Genomic DNA, 14,643 nt, shown 5'->3' on the forward strand with positions numbered 1-14,643 from the left:
ATTTAGAATATTATTATAGGCCAGATGAATCCTAACTGTAACCATCATGTGTGACAAATGTCCCAGGTAAGATTGTAGCCAACCAGACGGTGGATTTCGAGCAGGTGCAGTGGCTGAATTTCACGATTCGGGCGCAGGACCATGGCACTCCTCCCAGGATAGCTGAGCTGCCAGTTTATCTGCGGATAGTGGACGTGAATGACAACAACCCTTTCTTCCTCCAACCCTCATATCAGGTACTGAACAGAATAAGAAACACATTGCACCCACCAAAGCAGAAATGAAGAATGCTGTTAAACAAAGGATTGATCATTTCAGTATTTTTGAGTGGCTACTTTTGTAACTTCAGATATAATGTATATGTAGTTATTTTAATTTTGACCATGCCCATTGTTTGTGTGGCATTCACTCACTTTTGCGAGTTAATTTTCATATTTCGTTTCGTTTTTTTAATGTAAAATATTGTCATATTGTGAGTTGAATCATATCTTGGTATTTAAACAGCACAACTCCAAACTCGATATCCGCTGTATGTGTCTTTACCCGTGTTTGTAGGAGCCTGTGTTCGAGAACGTGGACCTGGGCACCATCATAGTTCGTGTCAAGGCTACAGATGGCGACTCTGGCCTCTTTGCCGTCATTGAATACAGCCTGGTAGACGGGGAGGGCAAGTTTGGCATCAGACCATCCACTGTGAGTTAACCTGTACACTAAGCACATCAGCCAACACAACTACGCCCTACTCCCTATCAGGGTGTCAACATTGAACGTCATCCTGCTTGGAAACAAAGGTTTTAAACAAAGCGTGCTAAAGATGAAGACAGTCTTCCTATTTGACCTCCATTTCTGTCATAAATGGATGTCTTGATTCAACCACCGCTCCCAGTCAGCCTGTACTTCCTTCCTAATCATTCCCTCTCCCCCGTGTCAGGGAGAGGTCTACATCCTTTCTCCTCTGGACAGGGAGACAAAGGATCACTACACTTTAACCGCTGTTGCCCGTGACAACCCTGGCGGCAGCTCCAACAACAGACGAGAGAACTCGATCCAGGTAGAGATCACCGGCTGGAACGACACGTATAAACACCAAATACCATCTTTATTAACACTTTTACTGAATGAGAAGCAGGGATATGACACGTAGAACGTGGCACATAGTTTAAACTTAAGTCATCTGTAAGTTGTGTTGCTAGAGTACTATAATCAAGTATATTTTGCTGATTCATTTATTCGAGCAAATCCTTAATTAGGAAGTGATTAGGGCTCAACAACACTGCGTTCTTAAGGCCGATACTTGAGTTTTAAAAATCAGCTGATTTTTATTTTAGTAATCCTTTAATTTGGTTATTTGCTTGTGTTTGGGAAAATATAAAGTTGTCAGTGTCAAGTATGACAGTGTTTATAAATGACCTCAAACATAAATATATATATATATATATATTGTACAAAATACGTTAATAAAATGTGAGGAGCTGAAACGTGCCGATGTACGAGTCGGGCTCTACGTGACCTTGAATTAAACCTTGTAGCAGGAATATTGTTAACATCTGCCTGTCGGTGCTTGTCAGGTCCTGGTGACCGTCCTTGATGTCAACGATTATCGGCCACGCTTTACGGAGCGAGTGTTCAACACCAGCGTGTTTGAGAATGAGCCCAGTGGAACGTCTGTGATCACAGTGAGGGCTAATGACCTGGATGAAGGAGAAAATGGAGCGGTACTCTACAGCCTGCTGGGACTCCATTCAGGTCTGAATATACTAATAAAAGCCTCAGGTCACCTCACTAAATATTCTGAATGAAAGTATAATTGTTCATATCTATTCCTGGTCTTGTTAGATGCGTTCTCCCTGGATCCAAACACAGGGCTGGTGCGCTCTCGCCGCCTGCTTCAGTCCTCTGAACATTTCAACCTGACTGTGGTGGCTACAGACCAGGGGCGTCCTCCCCTGTGGAGCACTGCAGACCTGATCATTACGGTCATAGACGTCAATGACAACAGACCGTTGTTTGTCAGGCCTGCCAATGGAACCATCATTCATATCTCAGAGGTATCTGTATTCAAGCGTCCCACTGCATGTACTGTTGTCTTCTTCTGAAGAAGTCTGATATCTAGGTCAAATGTTCTCTCCGGATGCCTAAACTGTAGATACGGAGTACTGATCAGATATTGTTGCTCTCATTTACTAACATTCACAATCTGCACATCTGCCTCACTATGTGTGACTCATTGCAAAACATTTTGACAGCAAGGAGTGCTGTGGCGCTGAGGAAATGAGTCGGTGGCTCACTGCGATTAATTAAATGAAACTTTTACCAGAAACGGTACATTTCATAATGAAAACGACGATGTATTTAATGTGGATTCGTCACATCTGGCCGATACTCACTCAGCTCCATAAAGTCAGCACCGGGGGCGTACTGGCATATTAGATTAGATGTTGTAATAAAGAAATGTATCAAAAAAAATCAACAAAGCTCTTGTGTTCCAGTTCCACTGCTGTTTATTTCAGAACCAAATGGACAGACAAAGTTGGTGACCTTTAAGATACAAGTTGAGAGGTTCACACAAGCATATACTGACAGTGTTTGCCCTCCATGCAGGAGCAGCCCCCAGGCCTGCCGGTGTATGAGGTGCATGCGACGGACTCTGACGAGGGGGTGAATGGAGAGGTCCGCTATGGCTTCCTGCAGACCGGAGCAGGTAACAGAGACTGGGAAAACTTCCACATCGACGCCATGTCCGGAGTCATCATAACTACTGTGAAACTGGACCGGGAAAAACAGGCCCTCCACAGCGTGAGTCAACTGTGTGTGTGCGCAGTTAATGCACTTGTGTGTTTCTTGGTGTGTATGTTTCTAACTGAGTGCAAACGACTCTCTCAGCTTATCGTTGTGGCCCGCGACATGGGTCAGCCAGTGCCTTACGAGACCACACAGCCTCTGCAGGTGGCGCTGTTGGACATTGATGACAATGAACCCGTCTTCCTTAAACCGCCGGTGAGTATGAAGCTCTCTGAGTACGCCCTAATGTCTGCACATGTGCATCTGTACAAGGAGCTGCTATTTGACGGTTTGTCAAAGGTTTTTCCCTTTGGTCTGTTTGTGTGTGTGCACCTCAGCGTGGCAGCTTGCCTTACCAGAGGCTGGCAGTGCCTGAGCACTCCCCTCCAGGTACTGTGGTGGGGAACACAACCAGAGCGATGGACGCAGACGAGGGCTCCAATGCCATCGTCTACTACTTTATTGCAGGTGATGAGGTGTCCTACAGACACTGCAGCAATAAGTTTGATTTTAATGTCCATGTTAAAACTGTAGATTTCCCCCATGAGTGAAATTCTTTATGTTAACCTTGATACAGGTCAAGCTACAGTAGCGGATACAGAGTTTTTCTTGTATCCATTGTGTGTTCAGATGAAAGTCCTCTTACTTCAAAAGCCCAGGAATAATGAGGACATTTGCATGGATCCATCCGTCTTTCTTTTCTGTTTCAAGCCGATTCCTTCAGGGCGTTAGGTGACTGAACACAAGTGCTTTCCATCTCTTCCTGCAGGAGGAAACAGTGATGGAAACTTTGGCTTGAGTCTAGATGGAGAGCTGAAGTTGCTTAAGGACCTGGACCGTGAGGAGATCCCCGTCTACTCAATCATCATCAAGGCTTCCAGCAACAGGAGCTGGACTCCTCCCAGGGGTCAGAGGGCAGCCCGGGCCAAAGCCCTGGACCCTGCCAGTGACCCCAGCCTGCTGGAAGTCCGCATTGACCTGGAAGACATCAATGACCAGAAACCACGCTTCATTAAGGCGGAGTACACTGCAGGTAGTCTGCAGTCTGGTACACGCACTGAATGTGCATGCTGGTCTATGTAAAAGGACCAACACCTTCCCTCTCTGCTTTCAGGAGTTGCAGCAAATGCCAAAGTGGGCTCGGACCTGATCAAGGTCGTGGCCATAGATAATGACATCGGCAACAACAGCTTGGTTCAATACCATATTGTTACAATCCGCTATTTCCAGTCACAGAGCAATGGCAGTGAGGACGTTGGCAGCATCTTCATCATCGGTGAGCTTCCTCATGAACAATATTCAGGCGGCTTTAAACATTGATACACACCTTAGACATTGCCTGTTTAGTTCAAGATATTGCCAAGATCTACCCGCTAATTACGTGCATTGAGTTTAATGTAACAACAAGGACTGAAAATGATCTGGCACAAGTTGTATTTCGGGGACATGAAATACACACAAGGCACCAAATCCCATGAAAGGCCGAAAACCAACAATACTGTCTCAATACTTTCTGGAGGAATAAGTTTATATCAGGGAATACTTGTTGGTAGGATGAAGTAATCGTTGCTTTGTGAGTGATTGACAATAAGAAAATATGGAATATCACCAGACTTATTTTATTTTTTTATGATCAATATCATGAACTGCGTTTGAATCAGAATTGAATGCATCTTGTTGGACTAGGGCAGTCAAAATGACCTGAGTCTCACACTTCCTGTAGTCGTGTATTTGCTTCCTGCAGACAGTTCTTCTCATCTTCTCGTGCATACTGTTCAAAATCTCCCGGACAGGGAAGGTTCCTTATACCAGTGCGGGTCCCATATGTTTATAGTTAATTTCTTATTTCAGAAGGACATTCTATCCCATTATCTCCACAGGTTTGACAGATGGTGTCATCCGAACATATGACCTCTTCACCGCCTACAGTCCGGGCTACTTCCAGCTCGAGATTTTGGCGTGTGATTTCGCCGGACACAGTACAACCACCAACGTGAACATCTACATTCTCCGGGATGACCAGAGGGTCAAGATAGTCTTCAATGAGATCCCTGATTTGGTCCGCGAAAACCAGGAAGATTTCGTCAACCTGCTGTCCAACATTACTGGAGCCATTGTCAACTTGGATGATATACAGGTGAGGCATTTTCTTTAATGGAAATGGTCTATTGTTATGTGACTTTTAAATTTGTGGTGCGTGTGTAAACATTCTAAATCTTTGTCTCACTCGTCTTTTGTGCAGTTCCATGTGGACAAGAATGGCAGGGTCAGTTATGATCAGACAGACATGCTCATTCACGTCGTCAACAATCAGAGCAACACCATCCTAGATGTTGCCAGGTATACCTTCCTGAATTAAATGAATCTTTCACTCCAATGCTGCATGGTGGCACTGTTCTACACATACTGTAGGAGTTTACCTGGGTCCTGGTGTTTTGTGCTTTGCAGGGTAATTCAGATGATAGATGAGAACAAGGAGCAGCTGAGGAACCTGTTCAGGAAACACACCGTCGTGGACGTTCAGCCTGCTGTCAGTGACAAACTGCCCAACGACATCACCACACTACAGGTCTGCGAGGCCTCCAGACACCCACAGGCCGTTGCAGATGTTTTGTCTCTTGGTGCCTTTAACGTTCTTTTCCCCTCTCACAGCTAGTCATCATCATCCTGGCTGTGCTGCTGTGCTTGGCAGGAATTCTGTTTGTCACAATGAACTGGCATTATCACAGAGTGTAAGAACCCTTCAGCAATTTTGCATTGACTTGGATTTATTTTGAATGTTTGAGTAGACAGAGTCAGTCATGGATCCTGTTTCTATGCTGTCAGTCTGAGCAGCGACATCAACATGTTTACCTTCTCATGACACGTGCCTCTTCCTGTGTTGCAGACACCAGAGGAAGCTGAAAGCCATTGTTGCAGGATCAGCAGGTGAGAAGCAGCTTCGTTGAGGGGGACGGTCCCGCCACCTGTTAACTTCAGGATGTGGCTTTTATGGCTGTTAACGCCTGTAAATGTGGAGTTCAACATGTCGGTTTAGTTTAGTTGTTTTTTTTTAAATGATCTGTCCTCTACCATCCAGGGAACCCGGGTCTAATGGATATCCTGGACATGCCCAACACTAACAAGTACTCTTTTGAGGGGTGAGATAAAAGATTCTGGAATTGCTTAAAAGGAATTCACACCGAATACCACTTTGTGTTGTTATTATGCAAACTATAGTTTTTATCAAAAATGTCCCACTGTATTTTTTCAGTAGTAGTGAGTTAGTTATAAAGATCAAGGACACGCTTTTCTTTAGCCAGGTTAACTGTTCACATTATTTATGCTAAGCCATATTCAGCATACAGACATGAGAGTGGTACTGATCTTCTCGGCAAGAAAGCGAATAAGCATGTTTCCCAAAATGTCACACTACCCCTTTAAGTTGAGTGATTTTTTTTTGTAGCTTGTCATACTTCCGTTGCATGTCGTACATGATGTGTGTAATGCTGTTTGCCCTCTGCAGGGCTAATCCGGTGTGGCTGGACCCATTCTGTCGCAACCTGGAGCTGGCTGCTCAGGCTGACCACGAGGACGACCTGCCTGAGAACCTCAGTGAGATAACTGACCTGTGGAACAGCCCTGCACGCACTCATGTCAGTACCAGTATCTATCTGAGCTCATTCATATTTTCCAACAAATCCCTGAGGAGCTAAATAGATTTTATTTTGCTCCATTCTTTAATGCTGAGAAGGTAGAGAGTAAAGTCATAATTCTCAACATTACACAAGTTTGTGTCTTTTACCAAGTCATTGTCGTCAGTTAACCGCATTTCACAGCTCAATATTTTTAAGTAAGCGTGTGTGTGTGTGTGTGTGTGTGTGTGTGTGTGTGTGTGTGTGTCATCCCCACAGGGCACATTTGGTCGAGAGCCTCAAGCGAAGCCTGAGGATGATCGTTACTTGAGGGCAGCCATTCAGGAGTACGACAACATTGCTAAACTGGGCCAGATTATGAGGGAAGGGCCTATCAAGGTAAGACACCTGTATGTCAGATTATCCAGGCAGACACACTCACATGAAGACGTCCAAATCCAAAAGCCTCTTTTGCGCCGGTCCTTCCATCCTTCCCAAAAATCATTGAGGGACAGCCCCTAAGACCTCCTCCAGTACGTCCTGAGAAGAAAACAAAGAGAGAGACGCCAAGGACTCAAAGATGGTCCTGCTGTGGATTCTCATTTCTGATTTCTGTGACAGTGAGGGTGTGTAAGGAGGATGGTGTTACAGACTGTGTTTGATCCTAACTGCCATCCTGTCAGGGTTCCCTGCTCAATGTGGTCCTGGACGACTACCTGAGGCTGAAAACGCTCTTTGCAGCACGACTCGTCACAGTGTCCACCAGTCAGGGAGATCAGTCGTCAGTCACTGAGGTGGGCTAGGAAAAACTGGTGGTCTAACACCGCCGGAGAGTGGTCTTGCATTCCTGTGATTTCCCATTCTGACGCTTGCTGCTCTGACTTGGCACCTACTCACTACTTCTGCTGTCTTTGCTACCTTGAACCAGACTTTGGGTCCAATAGAGTAACCCAGGACTGGAATTCAATTTATTCTTCTCCGCTGTTCTATTGTTTCACTACTTTTCCAAATTGTTAATGCAAGTGATCTACTGATTTCTCTCCGTTTCCGTCCACTGGTCTACCTTTTGCCAGCTCTTCCTCAAACATTTCTCTTACAAAGCTGCTTATTGTTGTCAACCTGATGCTTTTGCAATCAGTAGGTTTAAACTCTCGCTCTCCTCTCTTGTCCTCCCCTCGACAGCTGATCCAGAGTGACCTGGACGATGATGAGGACGAGCAACTGGGCATGGGCGGAGGTCGCGGCACAATGCGCTTCAAGCACAAGCTCCCTGTGGAGTTGAAGGGTCCCGAAGGTGTGCACGTGGTCCACGGCAGCACAGGTACCCTCCTGACCTCTGACCTCAACAGCCTGCCAGAGGACGACCAGCGGGCCCTGGCGCGTTCTCTGGAGGCCCTGAACGCTGACGGGGGGCTCTATTCCGAGCGCAACGCCCGCACCGAGTCGGCCAAGTCCACCCCGATGCACCGCCACAAGGACGGGGACACCCTGTCGGGGAGTCCACTGGAGATCACGGAGTTATGACTAGCCGAGGCCTCGCTGGTCTGAGCGCAGCCATGACTCGTGTGTGTCCTTGTGCCTCCACACCGCTGCCCTGACGTGGTTGGGGAGGACTGGAGGAGGAGTGTGTGTAGTCTAGGGTACTTCATCAGCCAACCTCAGTCCATCAGTGACACAGCCTGCAAGAGGACTTACTCACCATCGGGTTGGTTTGAGTTTGGTCTCATGTTGAAGGTGGTCCCACGTTAGGTGCTTCAATCAAAGGTTCATTCAAATGCCCTTAGGAAATGGAAAATCATAAGCAGGACACTTTTCTTCAGCGAGACAAAACCAACCGGGGTCATCGACTTTCATCTAAAGAGCTAAGTGGAGAAGAGAGACTAAGCCTCCCTGTGGGAGAAGCTTGTTGAACCCTGACCTTATGATCGTCAAAAGGTGCCTCATTATCAGGAACCCTTTTGCAGTCACACCTGGACTGCATACACTCACACAAATACACACACTCAAAAGAAATGAAGCTTGAAACACTCAGACCAGTGGATGGCCATCGATGGGACATTGAGAAAATGACCCAATTACTGTTATCGTGCTCTGATATTGATTTCTTTTTGCAAGACAATGCCATCAGTGTTTGAGGAGTGAGGATGGGACAGTACGACTTTTCTTTTTTAGATATTAGATACATTTTATTGTTGGGAAATTACAGATGGACATTTAATGCAGACAAGAGCACTTCAAATAATGCTCACAGAGCGGAGTTTCACCTGACACCAAAATCAAGAGGGGCCTTGGCCATTCTGCAATTGTTTAAGTAGTTTGATAAGTCTTTATTTGGATCCATGGCAAGAAGACAAACCGCTCCAGTCTGCTGGACAGCAGTGAACATTCAGAGCCTGGTCCAGCTCTTCATCTGTAGCGTGGACTGAGTCAGTCATGTACACGGAGACGCTTCACCAATGACGATGATGGTGGAAGAAGAATCAAAACATTGTACGAGACTGGAGCCACACGAAGTCATCAAAAAAAAAAAACCTTTCAATCGTTTATGAGAAATTAAATATAAAAGGCAGTTAAAGGCAAGGACTTAAAGATTAGAATTTAAAAAATATGAATTATCCAATTTTTATAAACATGAAGATGGCATTGTGCCCAGACTTTACACTGCCACCCGAGGGACTAAAAAAAAGTCATGCTCAAAATTAGCTCTTTGCTTTATTTTTTTATTTTATAGAAAAGCTGATGGAATTAAAATATTTTTAAAGGAAAATGCTGACTTACCAAAATAGGTAGGGAATCCTTGTGGATGTGTATATTGTGCTATGGTGACATGTTGTTCTGTTTTCCTTTATATGAAAACTGATGCCGTTACTGATGTGTGGTGTGTTTTTAAGATTTATTTATTTATTTTTTATATTCCCATTTTGTACGTTTTTATTTCTTTGTCATTATTGTCACCATTCCTGAGATCTGTGTTGGGAAATGTTGGGTGATCCGTGATAATAAAAGAAATATGCAACGGCCTTTGACCTCTTTCAGTGGGATGATTGGAGAACAAGGCACCTGATGCAGCAGAATATTATTAAAATACACAAAGAAAAGTCTGGAAACCTGTCCTCACATTTCAAAGATGACTCCCGTTATCCTCACAGGAACAGTTTGAACTACGGCTTCACTGGCAATTCAATGACAAACAAACCTGAATGTAGGTATTGCACGCTTGCATGTCTTAATGTAGGATTTCCTTTAACAACATGCAGATCAGGCAGTGTAAATACTGCCATCTGGTGGTTAAAGGCAAACACTTGACAGATAAAGAGACAACAATCAAGAGTTTTAGCATACCACTCCATCAGTTTATTGTTGCCAGGTTACATAGAAAAGTTGTTATCAATAATAGATGTCAAAAGACTGAGGAGGCAGAGAACTCGGTCACTGGGGTCGTCAGACTGCTCGAGGTGCAGCAGTAACTGTAGCAGTGGTGCTGCTGGTGCTTGTGGTGGTTGGCGTCTTTTTCATTGTCTTATTCAACTGTAGGAAGGAGGAGAGATGTTTACACAAGATTAAACTGGAAGTCCTGTTTACAACTAATCTGTTCAAGTGAAGGCTAGCTGTGGAACCAATCCCGAGAAGAGTAGAATTGTTTTACATCAGTATTGGTGACAATATATATATATATATATATATATATATATATATAGCAACTCCGTTATTCCATCACTACTCACCTCCTCAAACTTGTGGATCTGTCTGATGAAAAAGTCTCCGTACCGACGAGCAACTTTAGTGTCGGCAATGTGGATCATGTCCTGTGGAAAAGTGTCGCAAAGAAAAAGCTCATTAGAAAAATGAGCTCGTATTTCAGGGGGCTTATGGACCGGCTGGGACCACTAACGAGTTCCAACATCATTTTAACCAAAGCAACAGTGCTTTTCATTATGATCCATCTCACCATTAAACTGTTCATAACAAAGGCACCACATTCATTTAACAGACTTTACACACCCTGTCGATGTAAAAGTCGACTTCAGAAGCAGACTGGAACTCTCCGTCCAGAGCTGAAACGCCGCTGGTCCACACCAGGTTCTTCATCTTGTGTTTGAAGACGAGCAGCTGGATACGGAACTCCTGCTCAGTCATGTCCAGGAATCCTGCCAGCTTGGCTACCGGCATGGTGGTGTACAGCTTCAGGAAGCTGCAAGGATACGTCGGGACTTAGATGACATGTGCAACCTCAGCAGGTTCTAGAGACATTAAGTGTTTCTGAGGAGCCAGACGGCAGGAGAAAAATAACTTATATATATATTTAACTAATATATTTCCTACATCAAAGCAGAAAAACAGCATCCAAAATGTCTTTATCTGGGTACGACTCCATAGCGTACATCAAACGTCCCCTTTGTTTATCTTGTGCTTATTGGTCCTTGTTGCTGCCACACATGTGACCACACAGTCAAAGTTGGTATGCTCTACCTGCGGATGGTGGAGAGCTGGGCCTGCTGCTGCACCTCTTCTGCAAAGACCTTCAGCTGCTGCTGGAAAGGCTCTTTGTGGTAGTTGGGGTGGACGTTGTCGTAGTTGGGCACCACAGGTGACAGGAACTTGGGACAGACGAAGCTGAACAGCTCCTCAAACACCTGCTGGTCTCTGAGGTGGAAAAAGGAACAATTCTGTCAATAAAGACGTTGTTGGTGACGGGCGCCAGAGTTTAAATACCAATACTACACTTCCCGGCCCAGTGCTCAGACACACAAGCAAAGAGGTACACGAGTTTCACGGTACATAACAGTTAAGTATCAAAAAAGACAATGAGACAAACACTGAACCTCAAATACAGTTGTTCCAACACTGTGATGAGTTTCTCTCTCACCCTTTCTGCATTCGCAGCATCTTGTCTCCGTACTTCTCCCTCAGCTGGGTGTGGATGCTCTCATCGATGCGCATCGGGTACATGGTGAGCGCGATGGCCAGCAGACCGTGCATCTGCTCATTTTGTTTGTTAACCTAAAAAACATACACAAGTATTATGACACCTGTTTAAACTATAACACTGTTGGAAAGAAGGCATGAATGAAAATACCAGATGTGCATTACTCATGCAATTAGGAAGCACTGCTCTCACTGACCATCTCATATTTATACGTCGACCTCTGGAACATGTTTCTCGTCCTCTGGATGTAGAGCAGGATGTTGGCAAATACTCTAATAGAATCCTGGTAGCGCCTCATCATCAGGTAGGCAAAACCCACATAGTAGTATGTAGTGATCTGACACTCGGGGACACGAGAGTACATACTCTGAAAGACAAGAAACAAAATAGATTCATGGATGTGGACCAGAGAGAAGAAAGAACAAGAAGACGCAGCCTGAAACCAAGTAAATATACGTCAACAAGGAAAAGACAATATAAATACAGATCTTGGCATATTGGATTGTATGGCTAGTAGTAGTGAAGCGTGTCGCTCTCTACATTAGGTGGTTTACCTTCTTGTTGAGCTCAATGTTCTCCAGGACTTTGATGGCCTGGTAATAATCACCAAGCAGAGAGTGAAGCCTCAGGAGCCCCACCAAGCTGAAGTAACCCAACATCTTGTACAGGGAGTGACGCCCATATTCTCCAGCCACACTCTCTGGGTCTCCTGCAGCACACCAACGAATAACATGTTAGCTGAACACACTGAAGACACAGTCTCTTTATTAGACTTGTTATTCTCTAAACAGGAAAGCAACAAACTACTAGAACTAAGGTGTTACGGGACTATAAAGCTACAGAGAACCTAAACTGCGCCTTATTTTAGTAACTTTAACACGGTCCAGGGCTTCATTTTAAAAAATTCAACATTGTAAAAACATTGAGGTTTGCTATACTTCACCCCCGCTTCCTTCCGTATACAACTATCTACAACAGTCTTCTATACCTCCGCTGGTGTAGATCTCAAGCTGGCGGTTAATGTTGCTCTTGTCCACCAGGGAGTGGAGAACGTTGAGGACACTGTGGACGTTCCAGATCTTTGGGTTGTTCCTCAGGAATTCGATCTCCTCCTCTGACTTTTTGGCCGTCTTACAGCGGTACTGACTGAAGGACTGGAACTGGAGAGGAAAGAGTGACATTTGTATCAGTGTAAACAGAATTTAAACATACTTTATGTGTGCTATTAGATTGGCGTGACACAGGACACATTAACCACATGGGCCATATCAATAAGCACTAAATAATAAGCATGGACAAGTATGGGAAAGCTATGTTTAATATGCCACACATATGGTACTCCTTGTACATTAATACAGCCCCAGTAATTATTGGCAACTACTTTCTGGTTTTTACTTCATCAGATACTTACTCGTGCTTGTCCTTTTGTTAGGGAATAACTGAGGATACATTTAAAAAGAACATAATGCACTGTACCTGGTAGATGAACTCATCAATGATGTCCCAGAGCCACTGGTTTGGCAGCTCCAAGGGGGCGGGGCCATCGGCATCTAAATCACAAACATTGTCACATGACTCGTTCTTCATTAGGAGATATTTTACACAGATTACTACAGGTGAGTGGAAATGTTAATGACTATTCTGGTAACTTACTGAGAATGTAATTGAAGAGGTTGCAGTAATTGTAGTACGACTCAAACCTCTGGTCCAAAGTCGGTCCACCCTGATGATAGAAAAAACAAACAATATTTACAACAAAATACTCGAGACGTTTTCACACATTTTGCTCAGTAATGGAGATTGATACGTGTTTATATTAAGCAGTTACTCACGCTGACTTTAGCGTAAATGTGTCTGTAGTAAAGTTCCTTATAGAGGATGAGGAACACAGCATCTATGGGAGATAACAGAAAAACAATGACGTGAAACATTCCCACTGCTGATGAACTCATTTCTCAGTGATTGGAAAACAGAGGACAGTCAATTTATACAACTGTAAACACACCAACAAAACCACCTAAGAATCTTGCCCTTTGAGCCGCTTGTACAACGGCATGTACACATATTTAGCTGACATCAGTGGAAAACAATTGTTGCATGTGCATTTATTTTATCCCATTTTAAGAACCAAATCAAAAATCAAAGAAAAATGTAATTATGGTGTCTGTGCAAAGGCAAAAAACGGGACAGAAGACTCTATAACCCTAACTCACCATTTCCAACGAGTGCGGCAATGGCCTCAGCCTCTGGCCAGGGAGAGTTCTTGAAGAAACGGTCGGTCAACTTATTCCAGCTGAACAGGAACACAATACCAAAGGTGAGATGCTCATCACACACACACAGCTTTAATGTCTCTGTGAAGAGGAGGCAACAACATCACCACAACAAGAAGAGGTTTATTCTCAGAGAGTCAACTTCACCTGTTCTCATAGACGTCCTGGATCTCATAGATCTTCTGCTCAATGCTCTCACTGGAAACTCCGTTGGACTGCAGCTCATAAACCTTCTGGTCGATTAAGTCAGAGGTGGTTTTGTGGAAATACTGCAGGAAGTTCTTGATCACCTCTGGGATGACTTGGTAGGTCTGCTGCTCATACTGCCTCTCATAGGCCAGGTCTGCTTTGGGGTCACCTGCAGGGAGATGGGAGAGTGAGGAGTGGACACTGAAAGGGGATCTCGTAGATTTAGGTAAGTAGGCGTGTGTATACTAACCGGTGTGCAGGTCGCAGTCGTTTGGGTAGGCGTACGGGTCGTACTGTGCCGGAACAGAGGACTGAGAAAAAGTGTGATTAAAGAACAGTTACTATATGTCAACTAGACAGTCATCATTTACGCTAGCTTACTTTACCTAACTCGTTATATTCTACCTCACACAAACTACATAACGTTAGAGAGAAGGAGATTTTATGGTTGCACCCTCTGTAGAAACAGGGCTACAACAACCACGACTATCATGCTGGCTCATCGAAAGCTTACGTTACTGTTATGCCGGTGGAGTTATGCTAGCTGGCTAGCCAGCTAACGCTACCTAGCGTGCCATTGTTATTAACACAAAAGCATTAAAATGCCTTGAAGGGAAACAAATGTGAACTCACTTCTTCCTCTTCTTGGTATGACATGACGCTAGTTGTTATCCCAAGCTCATACACTGGAGTGAAACACGACGATATGGGCTCAGTTAGCTAACGCAGCTACACCATGCAGCTCGAGACGGAGAGAAGACCGGAAGCGGAAAGAAGGAGCTGTGACGCGCATGAAAAACGACATAATGAAGCACTGTGGGTGAGTGTTTTTGCTAGTTTGGGACCCGAACGCTTTAAA

The 14,643-nt window shown here is 44.5% G+C and overlaps 2 protein-coding genes across 5 annotated transcripts in view; one reads left to right on the plus strand and one right to left on the minus strand.

Annotated features, from left to right (window-relative positions):
* Positions 1 to 9,415, plus strand: part of cdh23 (cadherin-related 23) — a 148,243-nt gene extending 138,828 nt beyond the window's left edge. For 3 of the 4 annotated variants that reach the window (XM_031878740.1, XM_031878758.1, XM_031878768.1), the window contains 20 exons: positions 67 to 236; positions 556 to 693; positions 932 to 1,051; positions 1,569 to 1,746; positions 1,837 to 2,048; positions 2,602 to 2,796; positions 2,884 to 2,997; positions 3,120 to 3,249; positions 3,551 to 3,814; positions 3,896 to 4,057; positions 4,662 to 4,918; positions 5,024 to 5,121; positions 5,230 to 5,350; positions 5,434 to 5,513; positions 5,669 to 5,709; positions 5,861 to 5,921; positions 6,287 to 6,416; positions 6,675 to 6,794; positions 7,079 to 7,189; positions 7,578 to 9,415. In XM_031878740.1, the coding sequence (XP_031734600.1) occupies positions 67 to 236; positions 556 to 693; positions 932 to 1,051; positions 1,569 to 1,746; positions 1,837 to 2,048; positions 2,602 to 2,796; positions 2,884 to 2,997; positions 3,120 to 3,249; positions 3,551 to 3,814; positions 3,896 to 4,057; positions 4,662 to 4,918; positions 5,024 to 5,121; positions 5,230 to 5,350; positions 5,434 to 5,513; positions 5,669 to 5,709; positions 5,861 to 5,921; positions 6,287 to 6,416; positions 6,675 to 6,794; positions 7,079 to 7,189; positions 7,578 to 7,919 (3,044 nt within the window). In that variant the 3' untranslated portion in view covers positions 7,920 to 9,415. The remainder of the gene's footprint in view (positions 1 to 66; positions 237 to 555; positions 694 to 931; positions 1,052 to 1,568; positions 1,747 to 1,836; positions 2,049 to 2,601; positions 2,797 to 2,883; positions 2,998 to 3,119; positions 3,250 to 3,550; positions 3,815 to 3,895; positions 4,058 to 4,661; positions 4,919 to 5,023; positions 5,122 to 5,229; positions 5,351 to 5,433; positions 5,514 to 5,668; positions 5,710 to 5,860; positions 5,922 to 6,286; positions 6,417 to 6,674; positions 6,795 to 7,078; positions 7,190 to 7,577) is intronic. The other variant, XM_031878749.1, reaches the window with a different exon arrangement.
* Positions 9,416 to 9,721: 306 nt separating this feature from the next.
* eif3s6ip (eukaryotic translation initiation factor 3, subunit 6 interacting protein) lies at positions 9,722 to 14,567 on the minus strand. The gene is made up of 15 exons (XM_031878787.1): positions 14,418 to 14,567; positions 14,035 to 14,095; positions 13,743 to 13,953; positions 13,536 to 13,615; positions 13,155 to 13,216; positions 12,976 to 13,045; positions 12,799 to 12,872; positions 12,311 to 12,482; positions 11,877 to 12,031; positions 11,519 to 11,689; positions 11,263 to 11,396; positions 10,866 to 11,039; positions 10,398 to 10,587; positions 10,121 to 10,201; positions 9,722 to 9,923 (listed from the first exon to the last, which is right to left on the minus strand). The coding sequence occupies exons 1-15, from the start codon at positions 14,439 to 14,441 to the stop codon at positions 9,837 to 9,839; spliced, it is 1,746 nt and encodes a 581-aa protein (XP_031734647.1). The 5' UTR covers positions 14,442 to 14,567; the 3' UTR covers positions 9,722 to 9,836.
* Between the last annotated feature and the right edge of the window lie 76 nt (positions 14,568 to 14,643).

The sequence above is a fragment of the Anarrhichthys ocellatus genome, unplaced genomic scaffold (assembly GCF_004355925.1).
Source record: "Anarrhichthys ocellatus isolate YVR2014 unplaced genomic scaffold, GSC_Weel_1.0 scaffold3, whole genome shotgun sequence".
NCBI lineage: Eukaryota > Metazoa > Chordata > Actinopteri > Perciformes > Anarhichadidae > Anarrhichthys > Anarrhichthys ocellatus.